Here is a 23,917-nt window from a genome sequence, read left to right on the forward strand (position 1 = left end):
CCCAGTGTCAGAAGAGGCAGAGCTTGCACTAAGGTCAAAGGACCCTGATGGTATTCCCTTGGCTTCCATTGCATCGGCAGAAGAGATTCCATAGATCTTCAGGTTGGAAGGATCTTCGGTCATCTGATCTAGCAATCTGCCTTGAAGCTCTAAGGTATTTTAAGGTCAAGGTGACTGAAGCCCAGAGGTTAAATTATTGACCCAAAGTTACTGAGCCAGGCAGTGGAAGAGTAGGCATGAGAGCCCAGGTCTCTTGCCATGGCATCCCACTGCCTTTTTGTTGGGTTATTTATCCATGTGTTTCCTTTTCAGTGACATGTAATCATGGAAATGGCAGATGTCAGCACACATGTGAGGATAAAGATGAAGGTCCTGAGTGTAGTTGCCACCCAGAATATAGGATGCACACAGATGGGAGATCCTGCCTGGGTCAGTATACAGATTGGTGTCCATCATATCAGATAATGATGCTACTGATGACAAAGGCTGTCTCTAGATGGGGTATGATATGGCTAACAGTCCTTCCTGTACTTCTATTAAGACTGCCCTTTGGTTTTTGGCTCTAGTCATGGTGACATTCTTTAGATATAGGCTATATTAATAGAAACATGATAATAGTTGATGTTTATACAGTACCTTAAGCTGTACAAAGTGCTGCTTTGGATAAGTTATCTCATTTGTGCTTCAGAGAGCTCTGTGAGGAAGGTACAATAGGTATTCCTGCCACTATATGATAGATGAGAAAATTGAGTTTAGTGACTTGCCCATGGTCACCTTGCCAATAAGGGTCATCAGAAGCAGGATTTGAACTTGGGGCTTCCTGACTCCAGGTTCCAAACTCCATATATTGTACCGCCTTGTTGATTGATTGTTCAGTGATTTTTCTTCCACATCTTAGACATTTTCCCCACCTTAGAATAGAGAATACATTTTCTACTGATACTCTAAAGTGTAAGTTAGACTTGTAAAAATTTTTGAATTTAAAAAATTTTTGAAAAATCTTTCATATCATTTTTTGTAAAGATATTTTATCAATTACATGTAATAACAAATTTCCACATAAGTTTTCTGAAGTATATGATCCAAATTGTCTCCCTTTCTACCATCCCTTTCTCCTCCCAGAGCTAGCAAGCAATTTGATCTTGGTTATGACATAAAATATTGCTCATTTTTATAAGAGAATAATCATATAAAACCAAAATGCCAAAATAAAAACCCAAATAAGCTAAAGTAAAAAATGCTATGCTTTCATCTGCATTCTGACTCCAACAATTTTTTCACTGGAGGTAGATAAAATTCTTTATTAAAAGTTCCTCAGGATTGTCCTGGATCATAATATTATTGAGAGTTTCATATCATCTTTTATGATGGATATATTGCTATTATCATGTTGCATTTTCCTTGAAAATGGCAAAAGGATGAGTTAACAATCAGATGTTGCTTCACATCTCTAACAAAATAATAAAATCAGATAGCTTATTTTTTAACCATATTTCAGATTTCAGAAGAAGTCAATGGCATAGTTTTTCCTACGACAGAAGTTCTTAATCTTGAGTCAATGGATCCCTAAAGCATCTATTGATAAATTCAGTGGGGCTGTGGTTTTAAAAAGTATTTTGATAACTATATTTCAATGTAATTGGCTTTCTTTGTAATCCTATGTGTTTTATTTTAGGGTATGAACAATGTTATTCTTTAGCTTCCTCATTAGCTTCCCCAGCCTGCCAAAGAGGTCCATAGCACATAAACAATGAAGAAACTTTGTCCTAGGGGCAGGGATATTTTCTTTCAGTCCATTTGAAGGCTAGACTATTGTTGTTTGTACCTCTTATAGAGAAAGAAACTTATACCCTGGACCTAGTGGAAAGCAATGTAACATCATCAGTAGCTGATGTTGACAAACGAGTAAAAAGAAGACTACTGATGGGTAAGATCGACATCCTCTCATTACCTCCTATAGGCAGAGAATCCCATACCCTCCATTTAGGCCTCATGGCCCTTTTATCAGTCTAACAGTAGCAACATAAGAGGTAACTTATGTTGAATTGTTAGACTGGGGTATATACGATTGTTACTTTTCCTTTAATTATGATTTTTTTGTGTGTGCATGTTCTTTGTCCTCTGTCTAGACAATTTTATTCTTGGTTTTTTGCATGCCAAATAGTCCCTTGCACTGTAGTGATTCCTGATAGAGCCGTACTCAATAAATGTTTCTTGAATGGATTGTTATAGAACCTGGTCTATTATTGTGGTTTATTTACTATTTAATGAGAGAGAGAGTCAGAGATAGAAACTGCTCGACTGTTCCTTATAGAGGCATTTCATATGGAAGAGGGATTCATTTTTGCTTGGTGCCAGAGAAAATTTCAGTGAAGTTCATTGTACTTCAGTCTAGTGACTAATTTCCTGACAATTTGAACTGTTGAAAAGTGTAACTGACTGCCTTGGGGGAGCCTTCTGGTGGTGTTTGACTTCCTTGTCGAGATGTTGTAGAGGGGATTCCCATTTTGTTATTGGCTGCTCAGGCAGCTGTTTGCTGGGATGGAGTACCTGAAGCATACAGATAGAGTACTTGAGGCATACAGATCCAAGCTCTGCCATGTGCCATTTCTGTGACCACGGTCCTTTCTCTTTCTGGGCCTCAGCTTTCTCATCTGTAAAAGGAAAAGTTCAGCTCTGAGGTGTAAGAATTAATTAGTTATCAGCCAGTTTCATTTACTGCCAGAACCAGCTAGGTCCTAACCTCTTTGGCGGAATCTATACCATCTAATCAATACTAACTGACAATCATTTGGCCACAATCAATACCAAGATCAAATATATACACATAACAAAGGTCATCTCCTCTCAATGTTTATGGCCTAAAAGCTCTAAACCTGGAATCCATGACTAGATGGCCTGTGAGGCCTCTTACAACACTGAGACTCTGAGATTGATTTGATTGCTTCTCATTTAGCAATTTTCCCCCCAGTCTACTTCTTTTATATAAAAAGTTTAGTAATGAGTGGAGTGAGGATTAAGTATAGAGTAGCTCCCAAAATTATGGAAATAGAAATTTACCATTCAAATGACATTTTTCTGGCATAAAGGAGAGCCAGAACAATCCGTATAGTATTCAGAATGAACCTCTGAAGCCTTTATAGTGTTAGTTTCAGTAAAGCAGCTAATTTAATAGTTAGTAGCTTGTGGCAGCCTGGCATTTGTAATTTATAACTGAATTTTAAACAGTTGTTCATAATTATTTGTGATAGGTCACCATAATAGATTTTTATTTTTATTTATTTTTTAAATTAAAACTTTTATTTAAAAAATTTAAATTTAAATTGAATTTAATTACTTTTAAAATAAAAACTCTTATCTCTTGTCTTTAGAATTGATACTAAGTATTGGTTCCAAGGCAAAAGTGTGATAGGGGCTAGGCAAAAGAGACTTTGGAGGCCTCGACTTCAACCTCATCATTTTATATGTGAGGAAAGCAAGGCACAGGGGAGGCTGTGCCTTACTGCAGCTCTCCCAAGTGGTGAGTAGTGGAGCAGGATTCAAATGGAAGACATCCCTGAGCTGCTGAGATGCCCATGAAGAGTGCAGGTGATAGCACAGGAATGGCTACATGGGAAGCATGATCTGGACCTTTTTTTTTTTTCCTAGTGAACTGAAGCAAGTTTTCATCCACTATCCACCAACCAGCTAGCCAGTAAACATTTACTAAGTGCCTGCTGTGTTCCAGGCAATGTGCTGGGCAATCAAGCCCGAGATTAGCTTCTGTCTGGTTTAGGAAGTATGATCTTCAGAGATGGTGGGGAGAAGTGGTGAGCTGCAGAGCAGATGGTCCCAAGCCCCATGCTTTTACCATTAGCATAGCCTGACTTTTTATACTCCTGTAGTCCTCCATTGCTTTAAGAAGCCTTCCAGCTGATATGGCATGTACCTCCCTGGATCCACCTTAGCACGTCACTTTAGGACCATTGAGACATTATAGTTCATTCTTTCTGGATGTATTGCTGCTCCTCAAAAAAGCAAACAATTTTCTTTTTTTTGTCAGAGACATGTGCCGTAAACAATGGTGGCTGTGACCGGACATGTAAGGACACATCTACTGGTGTTCATTGTAGCTGTCCTATGGGATTCACACTCCAGTTTGATGGGAAAACGTGTAAAGGTAGGTGCCCTTCTGAGGGGAGGCATGTGTCCAAGTGGTGAGAATGAGCCTTGCTGTGCCAGCATGGTAGAATGAAGACAGCTTCTTCAACTCTACCCAGAGTGGCCACCTCCTGAATGACTTAAGATTTGATTATGACTCATGTTGATAGCAGATTTTCTTATTTGGGCCAGTGAAAACTTGTAATTGTGCAAGCCTAATTAAAACCAATTTAATTCTCTTAGCTGTTGGGAAGGTCAACCTCTAAGAACATCAAATAGTTCATGTCAGGCCATAACCTTATTAGAAAAAAAGGCAGAAGATCAAGGAAATATCCATTTTGAAGAGATAATATCAGTATATTATAAATAACAACCTAGATAATTATCCAGAGTAAATTAATGAAAAATTAACCCATTAATTAGTACTGATCAAGGGGAGCTCTTGGAATTTTAGAGCACAAATACAAAGGACTGGTTACTTATGTTAAAAAGAGATAACCAGTTATTATCTGTTTTACTTATCTGTTATCCTCTATACCACTTGGGAAAAAAAAGTAAAATTATGTTTAGTATCAGGGAAATATTTTTTTGAAAATTGAGTATCTTGCTGTTGTTTGAGTGTTATAGCAAGTGTTTAAGCTCCTTAAGAAGTTTTACTGATTAAAGTGGGACTAGAGACTACACTGAAAGAAATGGAGCAATGAATGGGCCAATTTCAAAACCTCCCCAAACCCAACAGTAAGTCTTTGAAAACTCTTTTATAACTAGCCATTTGGGGGGACTGACAGAGCTGCTGCAATTGTCCCTTATGGGGTGGATGGGGAAAATCAACAGATAGACTGGTTTTTGTTTGTTTAAGTATTTGTCTGTTGTAGATATTGATGAGTGCCAGAATGGTAATGGAGGCTGCGATCACTTCTGTAGAAACACTGTCGGCAGTTTTGATTGCAGTTGCAAGAAAGGATTTAAATTATTAACAGATGAAAAATCTTGTCAAGGTATGTTCTGAGAATACTTGCAGATTGAGTCACTGTAGTGAGTCACCTTGAACTGATCACTTATCTAAATTATATCTCACTTTGAAATAGAACAAAAATATATTAATGTGCCTCATCAATCTATGTATCAAAGACAACTTTGAAAATACTCCTCTTAGTAGGAAAGAGAGAATTTAGAACAAGTCAAACTTTATAGTATGATTCCTCCCCTTTATGGTGTTCAGCCGTCCTGCCAAGGACATGCTCTGTAGTTAACATAAGAAAATGCACTGAATGTTCTCTGGTATCAATAGACCTTGCAATATAAACTTCTCCTTCACAAAAATTTACAATAGCAAGATGGTGGTGCTTGTCACTGGTTAGCAGTTGAATTTGATCCTTGTGTCTGGGTTTGTAAATGGCAAATTTTGACAGACATATGGACACCTTATTTTTATAAGTTTTTAAGGGGACATATATAGAGAAAAGCCCTCACAAGGTATATATTCCTTGTACCATTGACTTCTCTCATATGGATGATATTTTAAGTGGTGAGAGCTGGCCAACTATTAGAGTTAGGGATATGAATTGTTCTGTATATATCTGCCTGCATTTCACATAAAGATGATAATTGCATTTTTTGCTTTGCCACCACTGCTATTGTTCCTTCCGTTCTCAAATCAGTGATGATTTATTAAATATCTACCATGGATGCTTTTTGCTGTAGGAGATGTAAAGATGAAAATGATAGACCCAATTTCTGCTGTCAGTATGAAGATATAGTCTGGCAGGTGGGGTATGACATGCACAAATAAGTATGAAACAAATTTTATGGCTTTAAAAATATAAATAAATCTATATGTCTTCTCCCACACATTTGTCATAATTCAAGAAAGAAGCATTTATTAATGACATAAGTATTCCATAATATAAAACAGTACTTGGCCAAAGTAAATGTTTAATAAATTCTTTCTTCTTGAAAATAGGCCATGTACAGCAGAGAATGTAGGGACATGAACGACTGGCAGAATCAATTTTTTTTTTCATTTGAATTAGTTTATTTAGTCAATTTAGAACATTATTCCTTGGTTACAATAATCACATTATTTCCCTCTCTCCTCTCTACCCACCCTTCCTGCAGCCTATGCACAATTTCATTGGGTATTACTTGTGTCCTTGATCAGAACCTATTTCCATATTGTTGATGTTTGCACTGGGATGTTCATTTAGTCTACATCCCCAGCCATATCCCTTCAATCTATGTATTCAAGCAGTTGTTTTTCTTCTGTGTTTTTACTTCCCCAGTGTTTTCTCTGAATGTGGATAGTGGTTTTTCTCGTAGATTCCTCCAAGTTGTTCAGGAACACTGCATTGCCCACTAATGAAGAAGTCCATTACATTCGATTGTGCCACAGTGTATCAGTCTCTGTGTACAATGTTTTCCTGGTTCTGCTCATTTCACTCTGCATACATTCCTGGAGTTCATTCCAGTTCACATGGAATTCCTCCAGTTCATTATTCCTTTGAGCACAATAGTATTCCATCACCAACATATACCACAATTTGTTCAGCCATTCCCCAATTGAAGGGCATCCCCTCATTTTCCAATTTTTTGCCACCACAAAGAGCGCAGCTATGAATATTCTTGTACATGTCTTTTTCCTTATTATCTCTTTGGGGTACAAACCCAGCAGTGCTATGGCTGGATCAAAGGGCAGACAGTCTTTTATCGCCCTTTGGGCATAGTTCCAAATTGCCCTCCAGAATGGTTGGATCAGTTCACAACTCCACCAGCAATGAATTAGTGTCCCTACTTTGCCACATCCCCTCCTGCATTCATTACTTTCCTTTTCTGTCATGTTAGCCAATCTGCTAGGTGTGAGGTGATACCTCAGAGTTGTTTTGTGGCAGAATAAATTCTGAGGGGCTTTAGGGACAACTTTGTGATGAGATGACATTTGAGCCCAGTGTAGAAGGAAGAGAAGAACTTCAGCCTGTGCAGCTATAAACTGCTTGAGGCAAAGGCTGTTCTTGCTTTTTCTTTATATCCCACAGGTGAGCAGAGTGCCTAGCATATAATCTCTCAATACATATTTGTTAATGAATTAATTTTGTGTATGGGGAATGGACAAAAACATTCACCACCTCATTCCACAGGGTTGGGACCTCAGAAACTATCTCACCAAACCCACTCCTGAACAGGAATCCTCTTGACAATATGTCTGATGAGCGTTATTCAGCCTCTGCTTGAAGGCCTCCAACCTCTGCCCAATTCCACTTTTGCAGCACTTTGTTGGGAATGTGTATGTGAATGCTCTTTGATCCTCTGCCCTTGACCCTCTGGGGAAGAGTAGAGCAAACCTAATCCTTGTGAGAATTAAATGAGTAGCTGAGGGTCCCTATGTCTACACCCTCCTTTTAAAGAGTAGGAAATGGGTACAAAGACATGAAAGGATTTGCCCAGGGGCACATAGCCAGGAAATGTCTGAAACAGGATTTGAATCCAAGTCTTTCTAGTACCAAATCCAGTGCATTATCCCACTATTTTGTGCTGCCGTTAGTTTGTCTAGCATGTCTGGTGCCTGATAGGAAGAGTGTGAAATTCATCTGGAAATGGTGGTTTAGACAGCTTGTGGATGTTTTCCAGTACCAGTCTAAGGAGTTTGTATTTTATTTTATTTAAAAAACCCTTACTTTCTACCTTGATTCCAAGGCAGAAGAGTGGTAAGGGATAGGCAATGGGAGTTAAGTGACTTGCCCAGGGTCACACAGCTAGGAAGTATCTGAGGTCAGATTTGAACCTAGGACCTCCTGTCTCTCGGCCTGACTCTCAATCCACTGAGCTGCTTGGCTGTCCCCTGTATTTTATTTTGTAAGCAATGGAAAACCATTGAGGTTTTTGAATGAAGAGTTATATAGTCAAACCTAGTGTACTAGGGAAATAATTTTGGTAGCTCTGGAAGGGATAAATTGGAACTCTTCTTGAAGCAAGAACTCTATAAAAATAGAGATATAAAGTCCATCTATCTATATTTCTATTTTCCCCTCTCTCTCTCATATTCATATATGTCCCTGAACCTTGTTGCCATCATCTCTCTGTTAGAAGGAAGGTAACATGCTTCATCATAATTCCTTTAGAAACCTGATTGCTTTGATTAGAATTCTGAAGCCTTTCAAAGTTGTTTTTCTTTACAGTGTTTTCCTCATTTAATTGTTCTCCTGATTCTTCTTACTTCACTCTGCATTAAATTCATTCCCAAGATTCTTTGAAATCTCTTTATAATTTCTTAGAGCACTGTGATATTCATTATGTGTATATACCACAATTTATTCATCTATTTCTCAGTTGTCAAAGAGGCAGCCTAAGGTATACCTTTAGCTTCTAGTTGATTAAGAATTAATCCATTAATTATAGTTCTGAAGGGATACCTATTTCTTCTTTTTCTATTTGATTGTTAGCACTCTCATATGGGCCCTTCAATTGCTCAAATAAATTTACCTTTTGAGGCTTCTGCAGACTTTTGTGTTTGTATTTCAAAGTTTTTATTCAACTCCTTTTTTATGCTTAAAATTCCTCTGTTCCATTAAAGATCATTCCCTTCCCCTCCCTCCCAGTGGAATTTTACTCAACTTTGCAGAGTTAAGTTATTGTTGGTTCTAAACCTCTCTTTTGCCTTTTGGAGTATTGCATTCCAAGATCCCCTCTCTTATTTTTGGGAAGTTGTCAGGATCACATCAGACTGGCTCTAGTTTCTGGGTTCTTGAACTCATTTCTTTCTACATATTTGAACCATTGTTCCTTTAATCTGAAGGCTTTGAATTTTGGCTATGACACTCCCAGAACTTTTCCTTTTGATGTTCCTTTTAGGAAATTAATTTATTTTTCTTTCTTTGTATTCTAGTTCTAATAGATCTGTGAAATTTTCATGTATAATTTATTGAAATATAGTATGAAGAATTTTTTGTTGTTATCACTTTCAGGGAGCTTAATATTGATTTTTATTAGATAAGTTTTTATTGATGATTTTTTTTTACATCATCATAGTTTCCCTCATTATTCTTTTCCTCCAACTGGTACACTGAGCCTTAGCTCAGAGGGTAGGGACTTCAGAGTCCTTGAGCTATCTGAATCTGAGTACTGTACTCTTTGATGCTATTCTGGTCCATACCACTCTGGTGGACATCCTGCCTTCCATCCCAGGACTTTCTTGATAGCTTCTGATCATCCTAGGAGGCAATGGCACTGAGCACTGGCTTTGTTGTTGTTGGATGGAAGGGGGTCTTTCTGGCTAATTTTTTTGTGCAGTTCTAGAAAGAAAAATATCATTTGCTGAAGTTTCTCATTGTACAGTCTGGAAGAGACTAAAGGTTTCTGTTATAGAGGTATATAAGAGTTGGTCAACCTGTCTCAATTCAGGCAGCCATCTTTGCCAGAAGACCGATATTGACAAAACTGACTCAAAAGCCCTTTATGCACAATATATATGCTTTAAAAAAATTAGTAAGATTTTAGGTGGCTAAATGGCATGTTTTTCAGTAACCTAACAGGCTATTTGCTGTTCTAAATAATCCTTTGGAACATATAAAGCAAAAAATACTCCTTAAACTTCATGAAAACATTGAAAAGTAATTAGGAAATGGCACCACTTTTGGGGTGGGAAGAAATGACAAAATTTTAAGCATGCATCCAAAGTAAAGCTGCTCAGTTGGCTATTTCTTATGCAACAAATTGACATGAATAATGAAATTAGTAAAATGGCATTAATTTACAAAGGAAGAAATTGTAGCTGTATTTCATCTTGTACTAATCAACTTCAGACATATACATATATACCTAGGAGATTTTCTGGGGGGAGTGGACAATTTTATAGAAAATTAAGAGAGAATGTTGCATACTGATTAGAAAGTTGGCCTTGAAATCAGGAACGCTTGGATTCAAGCACTGCCTCTGATTCACATTGGCACTGTGAGCCTTGAGGAACAGTGCTTCAGGTAACTCTGTAGCTAGTAGTTTGCTTTCCAGGGACCTTCTTTTATCAGGGAAATCATAATCCCATCCTTATCTCCTTTGGGAATTCATTACTGTAACACATTTTCCTTGCTCTGACTTTTCCCCAAGTGTGTGTACTAAGATTAATGGATCTTCTCATGAAGCACGTCATGTTTAGAAAAAATGGCTTCAACAGAATGAACAAATATAAAATGATTAGATTTTGGTGAGCAGAATGATCTCAAATTGGATTGTTATATTGACTTTTCCATTTAGAGAAATTGCTGCAACTCATTGGAATGTCCAGGAAATGATAGGCAGAAATTTTGGCCTCTAGAGAAAATGTGGAGATAGGCCAGGAGGAAAAGCAGTGGTAAGATAGACACATGCATGTTGTTTCCCCTGTACCAAATTATGACAGGGATACTATTAGAGTTCTTGATCAGGCTAGTAATGAGTGCTGGAGAAGGAGGAGATTGGGCCTGGAATATGGGATTAAGCCTAAAGTCTGTCTGGAAAGTAGAGTTGTATCTTCAGACTTAAGTGAGTGCTGGTCTTATGGAATTCTATTTAAGGGTGATAGTGTTAGCAAATTCTTGGAGAGGATGGGAATTAAAATCTGAAAACCCTGGACAGACTAGTTGGACCTGGTCAGAGACTAAACCTGGAAAGCTCAGTGGCTTAGGGAAAATTTTTTTTGGCTACTATTTAAAATAATTGTTTGAAGACTATTCAGCCTTGCAGATTAATTTGGACTCAGGAGCAGTGTCTGAGACCAGTTAATAATAATAATTTACCTTTTGTAGGTTAATAACTACATAAGACTGTCTTGAGATCAAATGAAAGAATGTATGAAAAGTACTTTACAAATTTTAAGATACTTTTAAATATCAGATATTGAGGGTTTGTTCTCAGTAGCCTTGTGAGGGAGTGAAAGTATTGTTCTCATTTTACCATTGAGGAAACCAAGACCCAGAAGAAGGGAGTTCTTTTCTCTTAGTCACATGACTGGGAAGTCTTAAAGCCAGGATTTCAACCAAGTTCCCAGGCCATAGATTTAAAGCTGAAGAGGACCTTAAATAGTCATTTAGACCTTGGCACTTAACAGATGAAAAAACCCAGGTTCAAAGTGGTAACAGGATGGATCTCTTTCCTATTCAGAGGTTTTTCCACTACCCCAAGCAACTTCTCATGCCATTGCTGTTGGATGCTATAAATGCTGGTTAGCGTGGGGAGATTGAGAAGATTTTGAAAGTTAGGCGTGTGTGTGTGTGTGTGTGTGTGTGTGTGTGTGTGTGTGTGTGTGTGTGTGTGTGAAGGCAGTTATGGCATAGTGGAAATGCACTAGATTTGGAGAGTCAACAGGCTGGCATTGAAGTCTTCGTTTCTGGAACTTTTCAGCCATGAGACTAGGGAATGAGGTTTATAATTTTTGTAATTTTGCTTTCTTACATGTAAAAGGAGAATAATCATTTTGTACTACCTGACTTACTTTCTGGCCATTCCCCAACCACGCTGCCTGAACTCTGCCTTTCTCCTCATGGTCCTCCCTCTGGAAAATGACCTTTGCCCCAGGACTCTGCCCTCTGATAAGCAAGGCTTGTTATATGTTTTGAGTGAAGTAGTGTGTGCAAAGCATCTTGGAAAACACAAGACATTATGTTTATTATTAATTTGGACTAAGCCTTTGATTTCATTGGTATGAAGAGCCTCTTGATAGTAATGCATGTTTGTATCTGCTCTGCAAGCTTGTCTCAAAGAGCTACATTGGCCACTGAGACATCCAATGACTTGTGCCCCAGATAGTGCTTGGACCCATGCCTTCCTAACTCTGAGGGTGCCTCTCTCTATATCTTGCCAGGTTTCCTCTCAAAGCATTATCTATAAATTGTATAAACTAGAATGGTGAAGGGCTTTACCTTTCTGTCACATGAGGTTTGGGGATGTTAAACATGATGAAGAGATGATTTAGGAGGGATAGGATAACTGGCTTTAAGTATTTAAAGGGATTTCATGTGAATGAGAAATGAAACATCTTTGGTTTCACCTCAGAGGGCAGAACTAGGTATACTGAAAGGTAGGTTGCAGAAAGGGAAATTTAGGCTTCATGGTAGGGCCAACTTCCCACCAATAGAGATATCTAAAAGTGAAATGGATAGACTTGGGAGGAAGGTCTTACTGGGAGGTCTTCAAACAAAAGCTGAATGACAAAGCACTTGCCAGTTATGTTGTGGAGGAAATTTCTTTTCTGGTATGGGTTTGACTAGATGCCTTTTAACTCTAAAATTCTGTGAGAAATGATATTATTGTCATTTTTATTATTAGCAGATATTTTTAAAATGATTAATAGAAATTTTAATATTGTGGCATAGTACTTTTTGTGGTTGTGTTGGCAATCAAACCATGTATGCTGATTTGTGACATCAGTAAATAAAGACTTTCTTATGAGATGATGCATCAGTTGCTCTGAGGGAAGTGGTTGCTGGATTTGCCAGTATTCCCAAATAAGGTTCAGTCAACTGGTACACTGAGTTCTTTAGAATAAAACACTGCTAACCCTTCTTTGACAATTTCCAGATATTGATGAATGCTCTTTTGAAAGGACCTGTGACCACACATGCATCAATCATCCTGGCACCTTTGAGTGTGCTTGTAATAAAGGATACACCTTGTATGGTTTCACGCATTGTGGAGGTGAGGGAAACACGCTGACAGGTATATCATGTTGGGGTGATGATAGCATGGGTTGAAAAAGAAATATGCCTAACCTCGAAGCTTCTTTAGTTTCCTCCATATTCCATAATAAAAGAAAATTTTCTGTCCTTCTACAAGGGCAGTGGTTCCTATTAGCCTCAGTAAGAGTGAGATAACTAACACTTCCAACATTTTTGTTTCTTTTCATCAGCATGAAATGGAACTGAAGGATATTCTGAGTTCTTTCAGCTGTGAAACTATTTATTAGGGAATTCTCAATTTTAGGAAGATTTTTCTTAGCTTGAGCAGAAGTCTTTTGCTTTCTAACTCTGGATACAAAGGCCATTTCAACAAAGGTGATTTTCTTCCCCAGACACTAATGAGTGTAGTATCAATAATGGAGGCTGCCAGCAGATCTGTGTGAACACCATGGGAAGTTTTGAGTGCCAGTGCCTCTCAGACCACCAGCTCCACTGGAACAGGAAGGATTGTGTGGGTAAGACTCACTGCTCTTGTTTTGAGCATCTCTTACTGTTTAACTAGAGGGTGCTGTGGTAGTGGACATTTTTGTGCCTTGATTGGACAGCTGTGTGGAGTGGACTGTGTTATATTTCCTTCATGCCTTTTCTACTTGATATGATCATCCATTCTTTAAAAGTGATTGAGAAACAGGAGATATTTTGTGGAGTCTTTGATATTCCTTTGTGTATTTCTGTCAGATGTGTACTTCTATAGGACTTCTCTGTATGAAAAATAGCCTGCCTAGGGCTGATGTCCTGGGACTGGAAATGGAGCATAAGACTGGCTTGTTCTTCTTTGACCAGAACATTAGTTATGTGGAATGTGCCTGTTAATGTTTCTGTTTTCTCTTCCATCATTTTCAACTGTGGAAGTGTTTTTCTGTTTCCATATACATTTGTGTTTTGTCCTGTTTAGAAATAAAGGGATTCCTTCCTGGTAACACATCCCCTAAAGCATCATTGCACTGTAGTAAGAGAGGTGGAGTGGATGTCTGCTACCTAAACTGCCCCTCAGATGTCCATTTCTCTCCAGGTGAGTGACAAGATCTGTCCCCTCGTCCCACACTGAGGCAGGGGTAAGTGGGTACCTGGGCCCAATACAGTAGATGCTACTTGGAAATAGATGACTCTAACTGAAGTGTCTTTTTTTTTTTTAACACGGAACTTTCTAGTCTTCTTGTGTAAATAAACCTCTTTCCTTAGACCATAGACATCAAAGGCCAGAATGAGTTTTAGTTTCTGTTCCTTCTAGATATTGATTTTAGCTGGGTTAACTGGTGTATGTCCTATTGTATCACTATTGACTTATATGTTCTGCCTGTTAGGATATCAAGATGCCTACTCCGTCACCTGTGGTGCCTCTTCTCAGCCTGGGAGTCGACTACTTAAATCTAATGATTCTGCTTTATTGGGTAATTACCAAAGCTATGCCTTCTGTAATGATGCTCAGTGTTTTTCAAGTAGGCTGACAGTTTAGTGGGTCTTGTTAGGAGCTAATTACAGTGTATCTGTAAAATGAGAACAATAGAAATCCCTGTCTTATCTATGTCATAGGCTTGCCATGAGGATCAATTGAGATAACAGATATATAAATGTTTCGTAAACCAGAGAAAATTATATAAATGTAGAGTTTTCCCCTCTTATGAGCTTTTCTGCACAAAAAGATAATTCTCATTTGCTTATGGCCTTTGAGCCCAACCTCAGGCCTTGAGCCTCTTGAGATACTAAATGCTTTTAAACCACACCATGTTTGAAATTTCATCTTATCTCATGCAGACTTCTTAGTTACAGGACTCCCTACACCATCAGAGAAACTGGAAACACTGATAAGTGAAACAGGGAATGTGTGAGCCTGAGCATGTATAGGGGCTTATAGAAATTGGCACAACTCAGAAAGAGACAGAGAATAATGAAATTTCCTAGGACCCCGTTTGGCTTTGAAAACCCTCTGCTTTTCCAGCCTTATTATCCATCATTCCTCCTGACACAGTCTGTGGTCTAGGCAAGCCAACTTTTTTTGTTCTTCCTTATTCCTGACATTCTCATTCGCTCTAACTGTGCCTTTGCTTAGGCAGTCCTTCCTGTTTAAAATGTTTCTGATTCTTAGAACACCTAGTTTCATCTAAAGCCCAGTTCAAATGCCAGTTTCAATAAAAGACTTCTTTTGGTCCCGGTAGGCTGAAAAGTCACTCTCTGAAATTATCTTGAGTTATTTTATTGTTATTCTTTTTTGCATATACCTTTTAAAAATGTTATTTTTTCTCAATTACATGTAAAAATAGTTTCCAGCATTTTCAAACTGTTGAGTCTCAAATTCTCTTCTTCTCTCTTTCCCTCTTCCCCCACAGAGGTGGTAAGTAATCTCATATAGATTTTACATGTGCAATCACATACAACATTTTTTGACATTATTCCTTTTGTGTAAGGAAACTGAAATAAAAAGAAAAATTAGAAAAAGTTTTTTTTGGTCTGGATTCAGACTCTTACCGATTCTTTTTCTCTTGAAGCAGATGGCATTTTTTCTCATGAGTCCTTTGTGACAGTTATAGATCATTATATTGCTGAGAATACAATTTTTCATTGTACAGTATTCCTGTTACTATGTACAATGTTCTTCTGATTCTACTAATTTCACTTTGCTTCAGTTTATGTAAGTCTTTCCAGGTTTTTCTGAGCTCCTCTTGCTTATTATTTTTTATAGCACAATAATATTCCCTTATAATCTTATACTATAACCTATTCTGCCATTCCTCAATTTATAGGTATTATCTCACTTTCCAATTCTTTGCCCCCACACAAAAAGAGCTGTTTTAAATATTTTTGTATAGACAGATCCTTTCCCTTTTTGTTTGTTTGTTTTTTTATCTCTTTGGATTACTAACCTAGTGTATATATATTGTGGGGTCAAAGGGTATGTACTATTGTATAGCTTTTTAGGCATAGGTCCAAGTTGCTCTCTAGAATTATTGAATCATTTCACAACTCCACCAGCAGTGCCATCAGTGTCTCAGTTTTTCCCCTTTAAGTTTTGTCGTTTTCTTTTTTGGTCATAATATCCAATCTGATAGGTGTGAGGTGGTACCTCAAAGTTGTTTTAATTTGCATTTCTTTAATTAATAATGATTTAGAGCATTTTCTTTACATGACAATAGAAAACTTTAATTACTTTGTCTGAGAACTTCTTGTTCATGTCCTTTGACCTTTTACCAATTGGGGAATACTTGTATTCTTTTATATTCAATTAATTTCTCTATGCATTTGAGAAATGAGGCCTTTATTAGAGAAACTTCTAAAAAAATTTGCATTATTATTCTCCATCCTATTTTCGTTTCATTTCTGAACACCAACTCCCCTAATTTTCTATCTAATTCTCTTATCCCCTTCCCCTCCTACCATTCTATAGAGTAAGATGTATTTCTATACCCAATTGATTGTATATCTTTTTCCTTCATTAAGCCAATTCTGATGAGAGTAAGGTTCACATGCTCTCCTCCCACCTCCTGCATTTTCCTTGCCACTGTAAAAGTTCTTTCATGTCCCTTCTATGTGAGATAATTTACCTCATTTTATCTTTCCTTTCCCCCATTCTTCTTTCTCATACTTTAATTTAATTCATCCCATCATATTCAACTTACACTCTTACCCTCTATGTATATACCTTCTGACTACCCTAATATTGGCAAAGTTTCTTAGAGTTCCAAGAATCACCTCCCCTTGTTAGGAATGTTGAATGCCTTTTGGTTTCTCTTTCCTGTTTACCTTTTTATGCTTCTCTTAAGTCTTGTTTTTGAGAGTCATATTTTCCATTCAGCTCTAGTCTTTTCATCAGGATTGTTTGAAAGTCTTCTATTTCATTGCATACTAACTTTTTCCTCTGAAGGATTATACTCAGTTTTGTTGGATAAATGATTCTTGATTGAAATCCTAGTTCTTTTGCCCTCTGCATTATCATATTCCAGGCCTGCCAATACTTTAATGTAGAACCTGTTAAATGTTATATTATCCTGACTAAGGTAACATGATATTGAAATTGTTTTCTTTTTTGGCCGCTTGCAATGTTTTCTCCTTGATCTGAGAGTTTAGCTATAGTATTCCTAGGAGTTATTCTTTTGAGATCTCTTTTAGGAGGTTATTGGTAGAGTCTTTCAATTTCTATTTTGCCCTCTGTTTCTAGAATGTCAGGGCAGTTTTCTTTGATGATTTCTTGAAAGATAATATCTAAGCTCTTTTTTCAATCATGGCTTCAGGTAGTCCAATAATTCTTAGGCTATCTCTCCTGAATTTATTTTCTAGGTAAATTATTTTTCCAAAAAGTTATTTTACATTTTCTTCTTCTTTTTTTTTATTCTTTTGACTTCTTTTGATTGTTTTTTGATGTCTCATGGAGTCATTAGTTTCCACTTATCCAATTTTAACTTTAAAGGTACAAGTTTCATGAGTGTTTGTCTCTCTTTTTTTGCATGTGACAAATTCAGCTTTTTAAGGAGTTCTCTTTATTGGATTTTTATACTTCCTTTACCAAGCTGTTGTTACTTTTTTTAAAAATAATTTTCCTGTATCACTCTCATTTCTTTTCCCAATTTTTCTTTTACCCCACTTATTGGATTTTTAAATCCTTTTTTGCTCCTCCATTAATTTTTTTGGGGATTGAGACCAATTCCATTTTTCTTGGAGGCTTTGGATGCAGCAGTATTGACTCTGTTGTCTTCTTCTTGTTTGGGTTTCCCTGTCATCAAAATAACTTTCTATGTGTCAAGTTTCTTTTTTTGTGTGTTTTTTGTTTGTTTGTTTGTTTGCTCATTTTCCAGTCATTTCCTTTTAATTTAAAAAACTGATAAAGTTGAGGTCTGTATCTTAGGTGAAGGGAATACTGTTCCAAACTTTAGGTTCTTCTTTGCAGTTGCCTTCAGTTCTGGCTCTGGGAATCTATGTACCTTCAGTTCTTCCAAGGTGGCATGATATAAGTAGAGATGTGTTTAATACTTTTCAGGCCTATGCTAGCACTCTTTTATCCCTTGGAACTGTGACAGAGTCCCCTGCACCCCTGTGGCTACAAGTGATGGTATGTGTTAGTGCTCTTCCTATCTCTCAGAGTGTGCCCCAGGACAGCTTCCTGGATCTGTGTACAGATAGTGTAACAAGAGTTTTGCACTCAGAACCAACAAAGGGATCCCTATAATATCTTTCTGAGCAATTATCCTCCCTCCCCTCCCCCTTACTGTCTGTGGCTGAGAGATCTGGAAGCTGTTGCTGCTACTTCAGCTGCACCCAAGGTCCATTGCTATAGTGGGGCCTGCCTAGGCTTGCTACTTTATGCTCCATCTCCAGCCTGGTATACTAGATCCCTTAAGCTAGCCTTTTAAGTTGTTTTGGGCTGAAAAATTACTTCACAGTGTCTTTTTGTGGGTTATGCTTCTCTAGAATTCATTCTGAGATGTTATATCATAGTATTTTGGAGGGTGATTTGATAGAAATGAGATGAGGCTATGTACCTTCTCCGCCATCACTGCTCTGCCTTCTTTTCAGTTATTTTAGACATCCTAATGTGCCCATGATGTTTGGCCACCAGCACCCAATAAGTGTATGCTTCTTAAAGGATAGTTTATTTTAGTCTAATTGATCTGATTGCTAATTAATAATAAATGTTAATTGATCAGTTGACTTCTGTCAACTTGCACTTATAAGCCTTTCTAACCCGTGAAATCATGTGAGCAGTTGACCCTCACTCCCCCTATTGCACAAGAGCTCTTATGGGGGCAGGTAAATGTGCCTTCAAAGTAGTCTATGTAATTAAGATAGTATTTGGGCCCCCTTTCGAGAACATAGATATCTGGAGGCAATCCAGACAGCTGACCCATGTTGACTCTAGCAGGTGGACTGAATTCACATTTGATCCCAGAAACATCAACCTTGCTCTTGCATTATAAAACTACCTTCCCTCTCTGCACTAAAGGCATGAGAAATGTCCTAACCCATCTTATGTGTATAGGTCTCTGCTTTAAAATAGGCCTGTTTTTTTTTTCACACTTATTTGCAGGGGAATAGCTTATGAAATTTATGCTTTGTCTTTTTAGGTTTGCTTTTAGCAGCTTCTTTTCTTCAAATGTCAGAAAAGTCCTACTTATTTCCATAGACCTTGCTTGAATTTGGACTATGTGTACATCCTCACCTCCCAGAAAATTATATACAATGCTTTTTTTACTTGTAGCTTTTCCAATACTTTTTCTGTCATATTTGGACTTTGGATTATTATCTTTCTTTCTTTAAAAATTTTATTGATGCATTTGTTTTGCCCCAGCAGACAATTCTCCATAAAACACATTTCTCCAAGAAACAGTTTACTTGATTTTTTTAAAAGTGGAGAGATATGTATGACTTTACAAGCAGAGACTTTTTCTGGCTCTACAAACAGGATTCTAGTACTTAATAATACATTTTGGGGCCAAATCAACAACTAAGAGGTTTAGACTTTTCTCAATTTAAGGATAAGAGAGCAAATGCTGGCAATTTTTTTTTTTACTTCAAGTAGAAAGTGGAAATTTATTTTATTTTTTTTCTTTTTAAAGTTAGAATATTTTCCCATGGTCACATGATTTATGATCCCCCTCCTCCTTGCTTTCTCCTCCCCCATCCTGAGTCTGACAAGCAGTTCCATTGGGTTATACATGTATCATTGTTCAAAACCAATTTCCCTATTATTTGTATCTGTAGTAGAGTGATCCTTTAACATCAAAACACCAATTATATCCCTATCACATTCCATGATCGATCACATATTTTTCTAATGCATGTCTATTTCCACAGTTCTTTCTCTGGATGTGGACAGCATTCTTTCTCAGAAGTTCCTCTGAATTGACCTGGGTCATTGCATTGCTGCTAGTAGAAAAGTCCACTATGTTCAATTGTGCCAAAGTGTATCCATCTCTGTGTACAATGTTTTCCTGGTTCTGCTCCTTTCACTCTGCATCAATTCCTGGAGGTCATTCCAGTTCACATGAAATTCATCCAGTTCATTATTCCTTTTAGCATAATAGTATTCCATCACCAACAGATACTACAATTTATTCAGCCATTCCCCAATTGAAGGGCATCCCCTCATTTTCCAATTTTTTGCTGCCACAAAGAATATGGCTATAAATATTTTTGTACAAGTTTTTTTCCTTATACCTTATATTTCCTTGTACCTTTGGGGTACAAACATCAGTGGTATGGCTGGGTCAAAGGGTAGGCATTCTTTTAAAGGCCTTTGAGCATAGTTCCAAGTTGCCCTCCAGAATGGTTGAATTAATTCACAACTCCACCAGCAGTGTATTAATGTCCCAATTTTGCCACATATCCTCCAACATTTATCACTTTATTTTGCTGCCATATTGGCCAGTCTGCTAAGTATAAGGTGGCACCTCAGAGTTGTTTTAATTTGCATTTCTCTAATTAGGAGAGATTTAGAGCACTTTTTCATGTGCTTATTGATAGTTTTGATTTTATTGTGTGAAAAACTGCCTATTCATGTTCCTTGACCATTTGCCGATTGGGGAATGGCTTGAAAGTCTGGCATTTTTAAAGTGTTAAAAATGGAAGTGGAAAACTCCATATTACCTGCTCTTGTCATTCCTTTGCCTCGGAAGGTAAAATCTCTCATTATTTCTTCCTGAAGATGTTGCTACCATCAGGACAAGGGTCACCTTTAAGCTTAATGAAGGCAAATGTAATTTGAAAAAGTCTGATCTGCTTCCAGATAGCCTACCGCAAATGATACAAGGTATGATGGTTGTGTCTTCATGGAGTGGGATCACTGACCTGAGTAGCCTGTTTGCATGTTGGGGAAGCTAAGTTGGAGATATGGAGAGAGCAAGATGGGCCATCTGAAAAATCATGTCTGAGTTCAGCTTGGTTTAAGGATAGTGACCCTTAATTGGCTGAGGGCATTTTGGACCACATCACAGTCTCTCCATGGGGTCTTTTCACAAGATTGTCCCGAAAGATTCAGTGTAGTTTGGAGTATGAATTAATAAGTGATTAAAATGGTACTGAAACTTTTGGGATAGTCTGTCTTATCATAGACATACATTTTCCATTTTCTGTATTTAATATGGATCTTTGTTACTTCCTTCAACCTTCTATCTCCAATACTAGGCTGAATTTCCTGAGACTTGGTTTTGTGGTTTTTGAAGCATGGGGTGCCTTTGCATTGAAAAAGGAGTTCAATAAATATAAAATGCTCTGACTACTTGGGATTTTATTGGGCTAACTTTGCTAGATTCTGACACTGCAGAAATAGGATTACATCTGAGTAAATGAAACAGGATTTGGAACAGAAAGAAAAAGGATTGAGGTGTAATTTACCTATTGTGTCTCTTTCTGGGAGAGGCAGTGACCTCAAGGTCCTACATTGGCTCACCAGGGTCAGGCTGGCTACCTGCCTCTTCCTCAGCTTACATGTGTGGCTTTATGGGAGAGAAAAGCTTTTAGAATCATAAGGGATGAAACAGCAAGAGCAAGTGGGACCCAAACACCCTAAATTTGGGGTCAGAGGACTTTGATGCAAATTCTGGTGGGACTATTTATTAATTTTGTAAACTTAGGCAAGTCATTAAACCTCCCTGGGCCTCAGTTTTCTTATCAATAAGGTGGGAATAATTGCCTGTTTCACAGAATTATGAAGAAGGCACTTTATAAACCTTAAAACACATGTAATTTAAGCTATCATTTATTTAAACACAACCATTTATAATAACACAACTCCAGGGGATCAGCAGATGCTTCCAAGAATCATTTTCATACCTAAATTTCTGATCAGAAGAAAACAGAAATTTTTTTTTGTTCAATGGAATTACTTCTTAGGAAGATGAATTAGTTTTAAAGTGATTTGATCCAGGAGGAGCTGGCTCTTTAAAGTGTGCGCAAAATATTTATATGTATTGTAATATTTTGAGGTCTGGATTTAATAATTTGATTTTTTAAAAACTTTTATAACAAAATGTTTATGTCGCTCTAGAGAATGTTCTGTTGATGATTTTGCTAGAATCTGGCTTCCAGTAATTCTTTTTTTTCATGCAGAGAAGTACAGCTCAGTAAAGGAGGGCTTCCGCTATGTAAACCTTACATGTGGGTCTGGCAAGCAAATCCCTGGTGCCTTTGGCAGACCAACCATGACTAAAGAAATGTTTATCAGTGTTGACTTTGAGCTTGAAGCGAACCAAAAGGAAGTGACAGGTTGGTCTGAAGTTTCCCTAGGTGCAATCAATGCTTCTCCCAGCTTATTCTTTATTTCTTCATCTTTCACTTTTCATCTTTCTTTGCAAAAAAAGTAAAAATTATGAAGTATCTTCTTGGGCAGTGATGGGCAACCTTTTGAGCTTGGTGTGTCAAAATTTGCCAAAAAAACCAAGCCTGGTGGTATGTCACTTTGAGAAAAAAACGTCCTTCTAGGCATGTGGCCCCATATTCTCTGTGTCATCAAAAATGGCTCTGCATGTCATAGATTTGCCATCATGGTCCTTGGGATTGGTTTTTGCCTCCACGCTACACAGAATTGTTTTGGGAGCTGATGATACATTTTGTCTTTTTTAAATAGTTCAAAGCTGACAATCTGATTGCCAAATTTCTGTTTCATTTTAATGCCCCCTATTCTGCTAGTTCCACTTACCCATAATTAAGACCTTTCCCTTCCTGTCTAACATTGTACATGGGGATGTTGGCTGGTGTTGGTATTCTATACTGGATGCTGCCAGGTGTTGTGACTCCTCTGACCTTTCCACGTTGTTCCTTGCCTTTTACTCTTAATTCTGTAGCATCCTGTGATCTGAGCTGTGTTCTAAAGAAGACAGAAAAGAAATTACGTAAAGCCATCCGCACACTTCGGAAAACAGTTCACCGTGAGCAGTTCCACCTTCGTTTGTCAGGATTGGATTTTGAAGTAGCAAAGAAATTACCCAGAGTTCCTGAACATCTTACAGATCCCTGTGGCTTGGGGCAAGAGCACATAAAGGGCAAATGTGGTAAGCAGACTGACTAGGAGTCTTCTTTAGGATATAATCCATTCATATTTGTTTATGTCCCCAGATAGAAAAAATGTGTCACAGACTAATATTAGATTCGGTAGAAGAGAGGAAAGGTGAAGCATCATCCATTGCATGAGTTGGAATTCAGCTATGTTTAAAATACACTGAGCCAAGGTGAAAGAAGATTGTAATTCCTGCTAAAGTATATACATTATTCTTCAGAGATAGAGATCTACATAGACCTTGATTTCCTCATAGGACATCTTGTTGCTTATTTTGTGACCAAAAACTCATAATAATTGGAAGAATTTAGCACTGGAAGACAGGAATGGAGTCAGGAGGCATGATGGGTTGTCCAGAGAATCAAGGATGACTGGTTTGAGACCATTCCTCAAAATGGAGGTTCTGAGAAGAACCAGGAGGAGCTCTTATTATTATATGGATAAGTTCTTTCTAGAACCTCCCTTCTGGTGAAGGGTCCAGACTAGTTATCCTTCATTCTTCAGACTGTTAGATTAAAATGGGAATCTGGTATTTATATTTTTAATATGATTTATTAGGAAAACTTGGTTAGGTAGAAGATGAGAGAAAGATAGAAAAGGGGGCCCTAATCTAATTTTTCCACATGGTTTCTCTAGTAGACCCCCAACATGGAAGTTCCTTAGCAGAATGCCAGAGACAGAGCAAAATTCCTGGTTGGCCCTTTTTATAACCTACTGGCTCCTTTTGTCCTGTCCTAGCCTCCAGGTCAAGTTAAGACTCATGCTAGGTACAACAGATAGTCAATAGGAGACAAGGTTACCTATGAGACCCTGGAAGTCGGGAAGGGTAAATTTCCTTTGCACAAAATTTAGTCACCAATCCCTCAGTGGGTCCCTCTCCCATCCTTGCTTTTCAACTCCCCTTTTGTGTTTTTCCACCATTAGAATGAAATCTACTTGAAGCACTGTTTTTCTTTCTGCTTGAATTTATGTCCCCAGTACTTAGCACAGTGCTGGACATATGGTAGGTGCTTAATAAATGTTGATTGACTAACATATAGTCACATAGATCCAAATCCAGAGAGAATTTAGGGGTTATAAAAATTCTTCAAGT

At 37.7% G+C, this 23,917-nt stretch overlaps 1 protein-coding gene across 5 annotated transcripts in view; it reads left to right on the plus strand.

The window, feature by feature from the left end:
* SCUBE2 (signal peptide, CUB domain and EGF like domain containing 2) overlaps positions 1-23,917 on the plus strand; it is a 104,045-nt gene that overhangs the window by 25,227 nt on the left and 54,901 nt on the right. For 2 of the 5 annotated variants that reach the window (XM_056802108.1, XM_007497075.3), the window contains exons 6-16: positions 313-429; positions 1,835-1,927; positions 4,043-4,159; positions 5,016-5,138; positions 12,685-12,801; positions 13,175-13,297; positions 13,738-13,854; positions 14,147-14,233; positions 20,476-20,580; positions 21,879-22,034; positions 22,613-22,819. In XM_056802108.1, the coding sequence (XP_056658086.1) occupies positions 313-429; positions 1,835-1,927; positions 4,043-4,159; positions 5,016-5,138; positions 12,685-12,801; positions 13,175-13,297; positions 13,738-13,854; positions 14,147-14,233; positions 20,476-20,580; positions 21,879-22,034; positions 22,613-22,819 (1,362 nt within the window). The remainder of the gene's footprint in view (positions 1-312; positions 430-1,834; positions 1,928-4,042; positions 4,160-5,015; positions 5,139-12,684; positions 12,802-13,174; positions 13,298-13,737; positions 13,855-14,146; positions 14,234-20,475; positions 20,581-21,878; positions 22,035-22,612; positions 22,820-23,917) is intronic. The other 3 variants (XM_007497076.3, XM_056802107.1, XM_056802109.1) reach the window with 3 other exon arrangements.

The sequence above is a fragment of the Monodelphis domestica genome, chromosome 6 (genome assembly GCF_027887165.1).
Source record: "Monodelphis domestica isolate mMonDom1 chromosome 6, mMonDom1.pri, whole genome shotgun sequence".
NCBI classification, from domain to species: Eukaryota; Metazoa; Chordata; class Mammalia; order Didelphimorphia; family Didelphidae; genus Monodelphis; species Monodelphis domestica.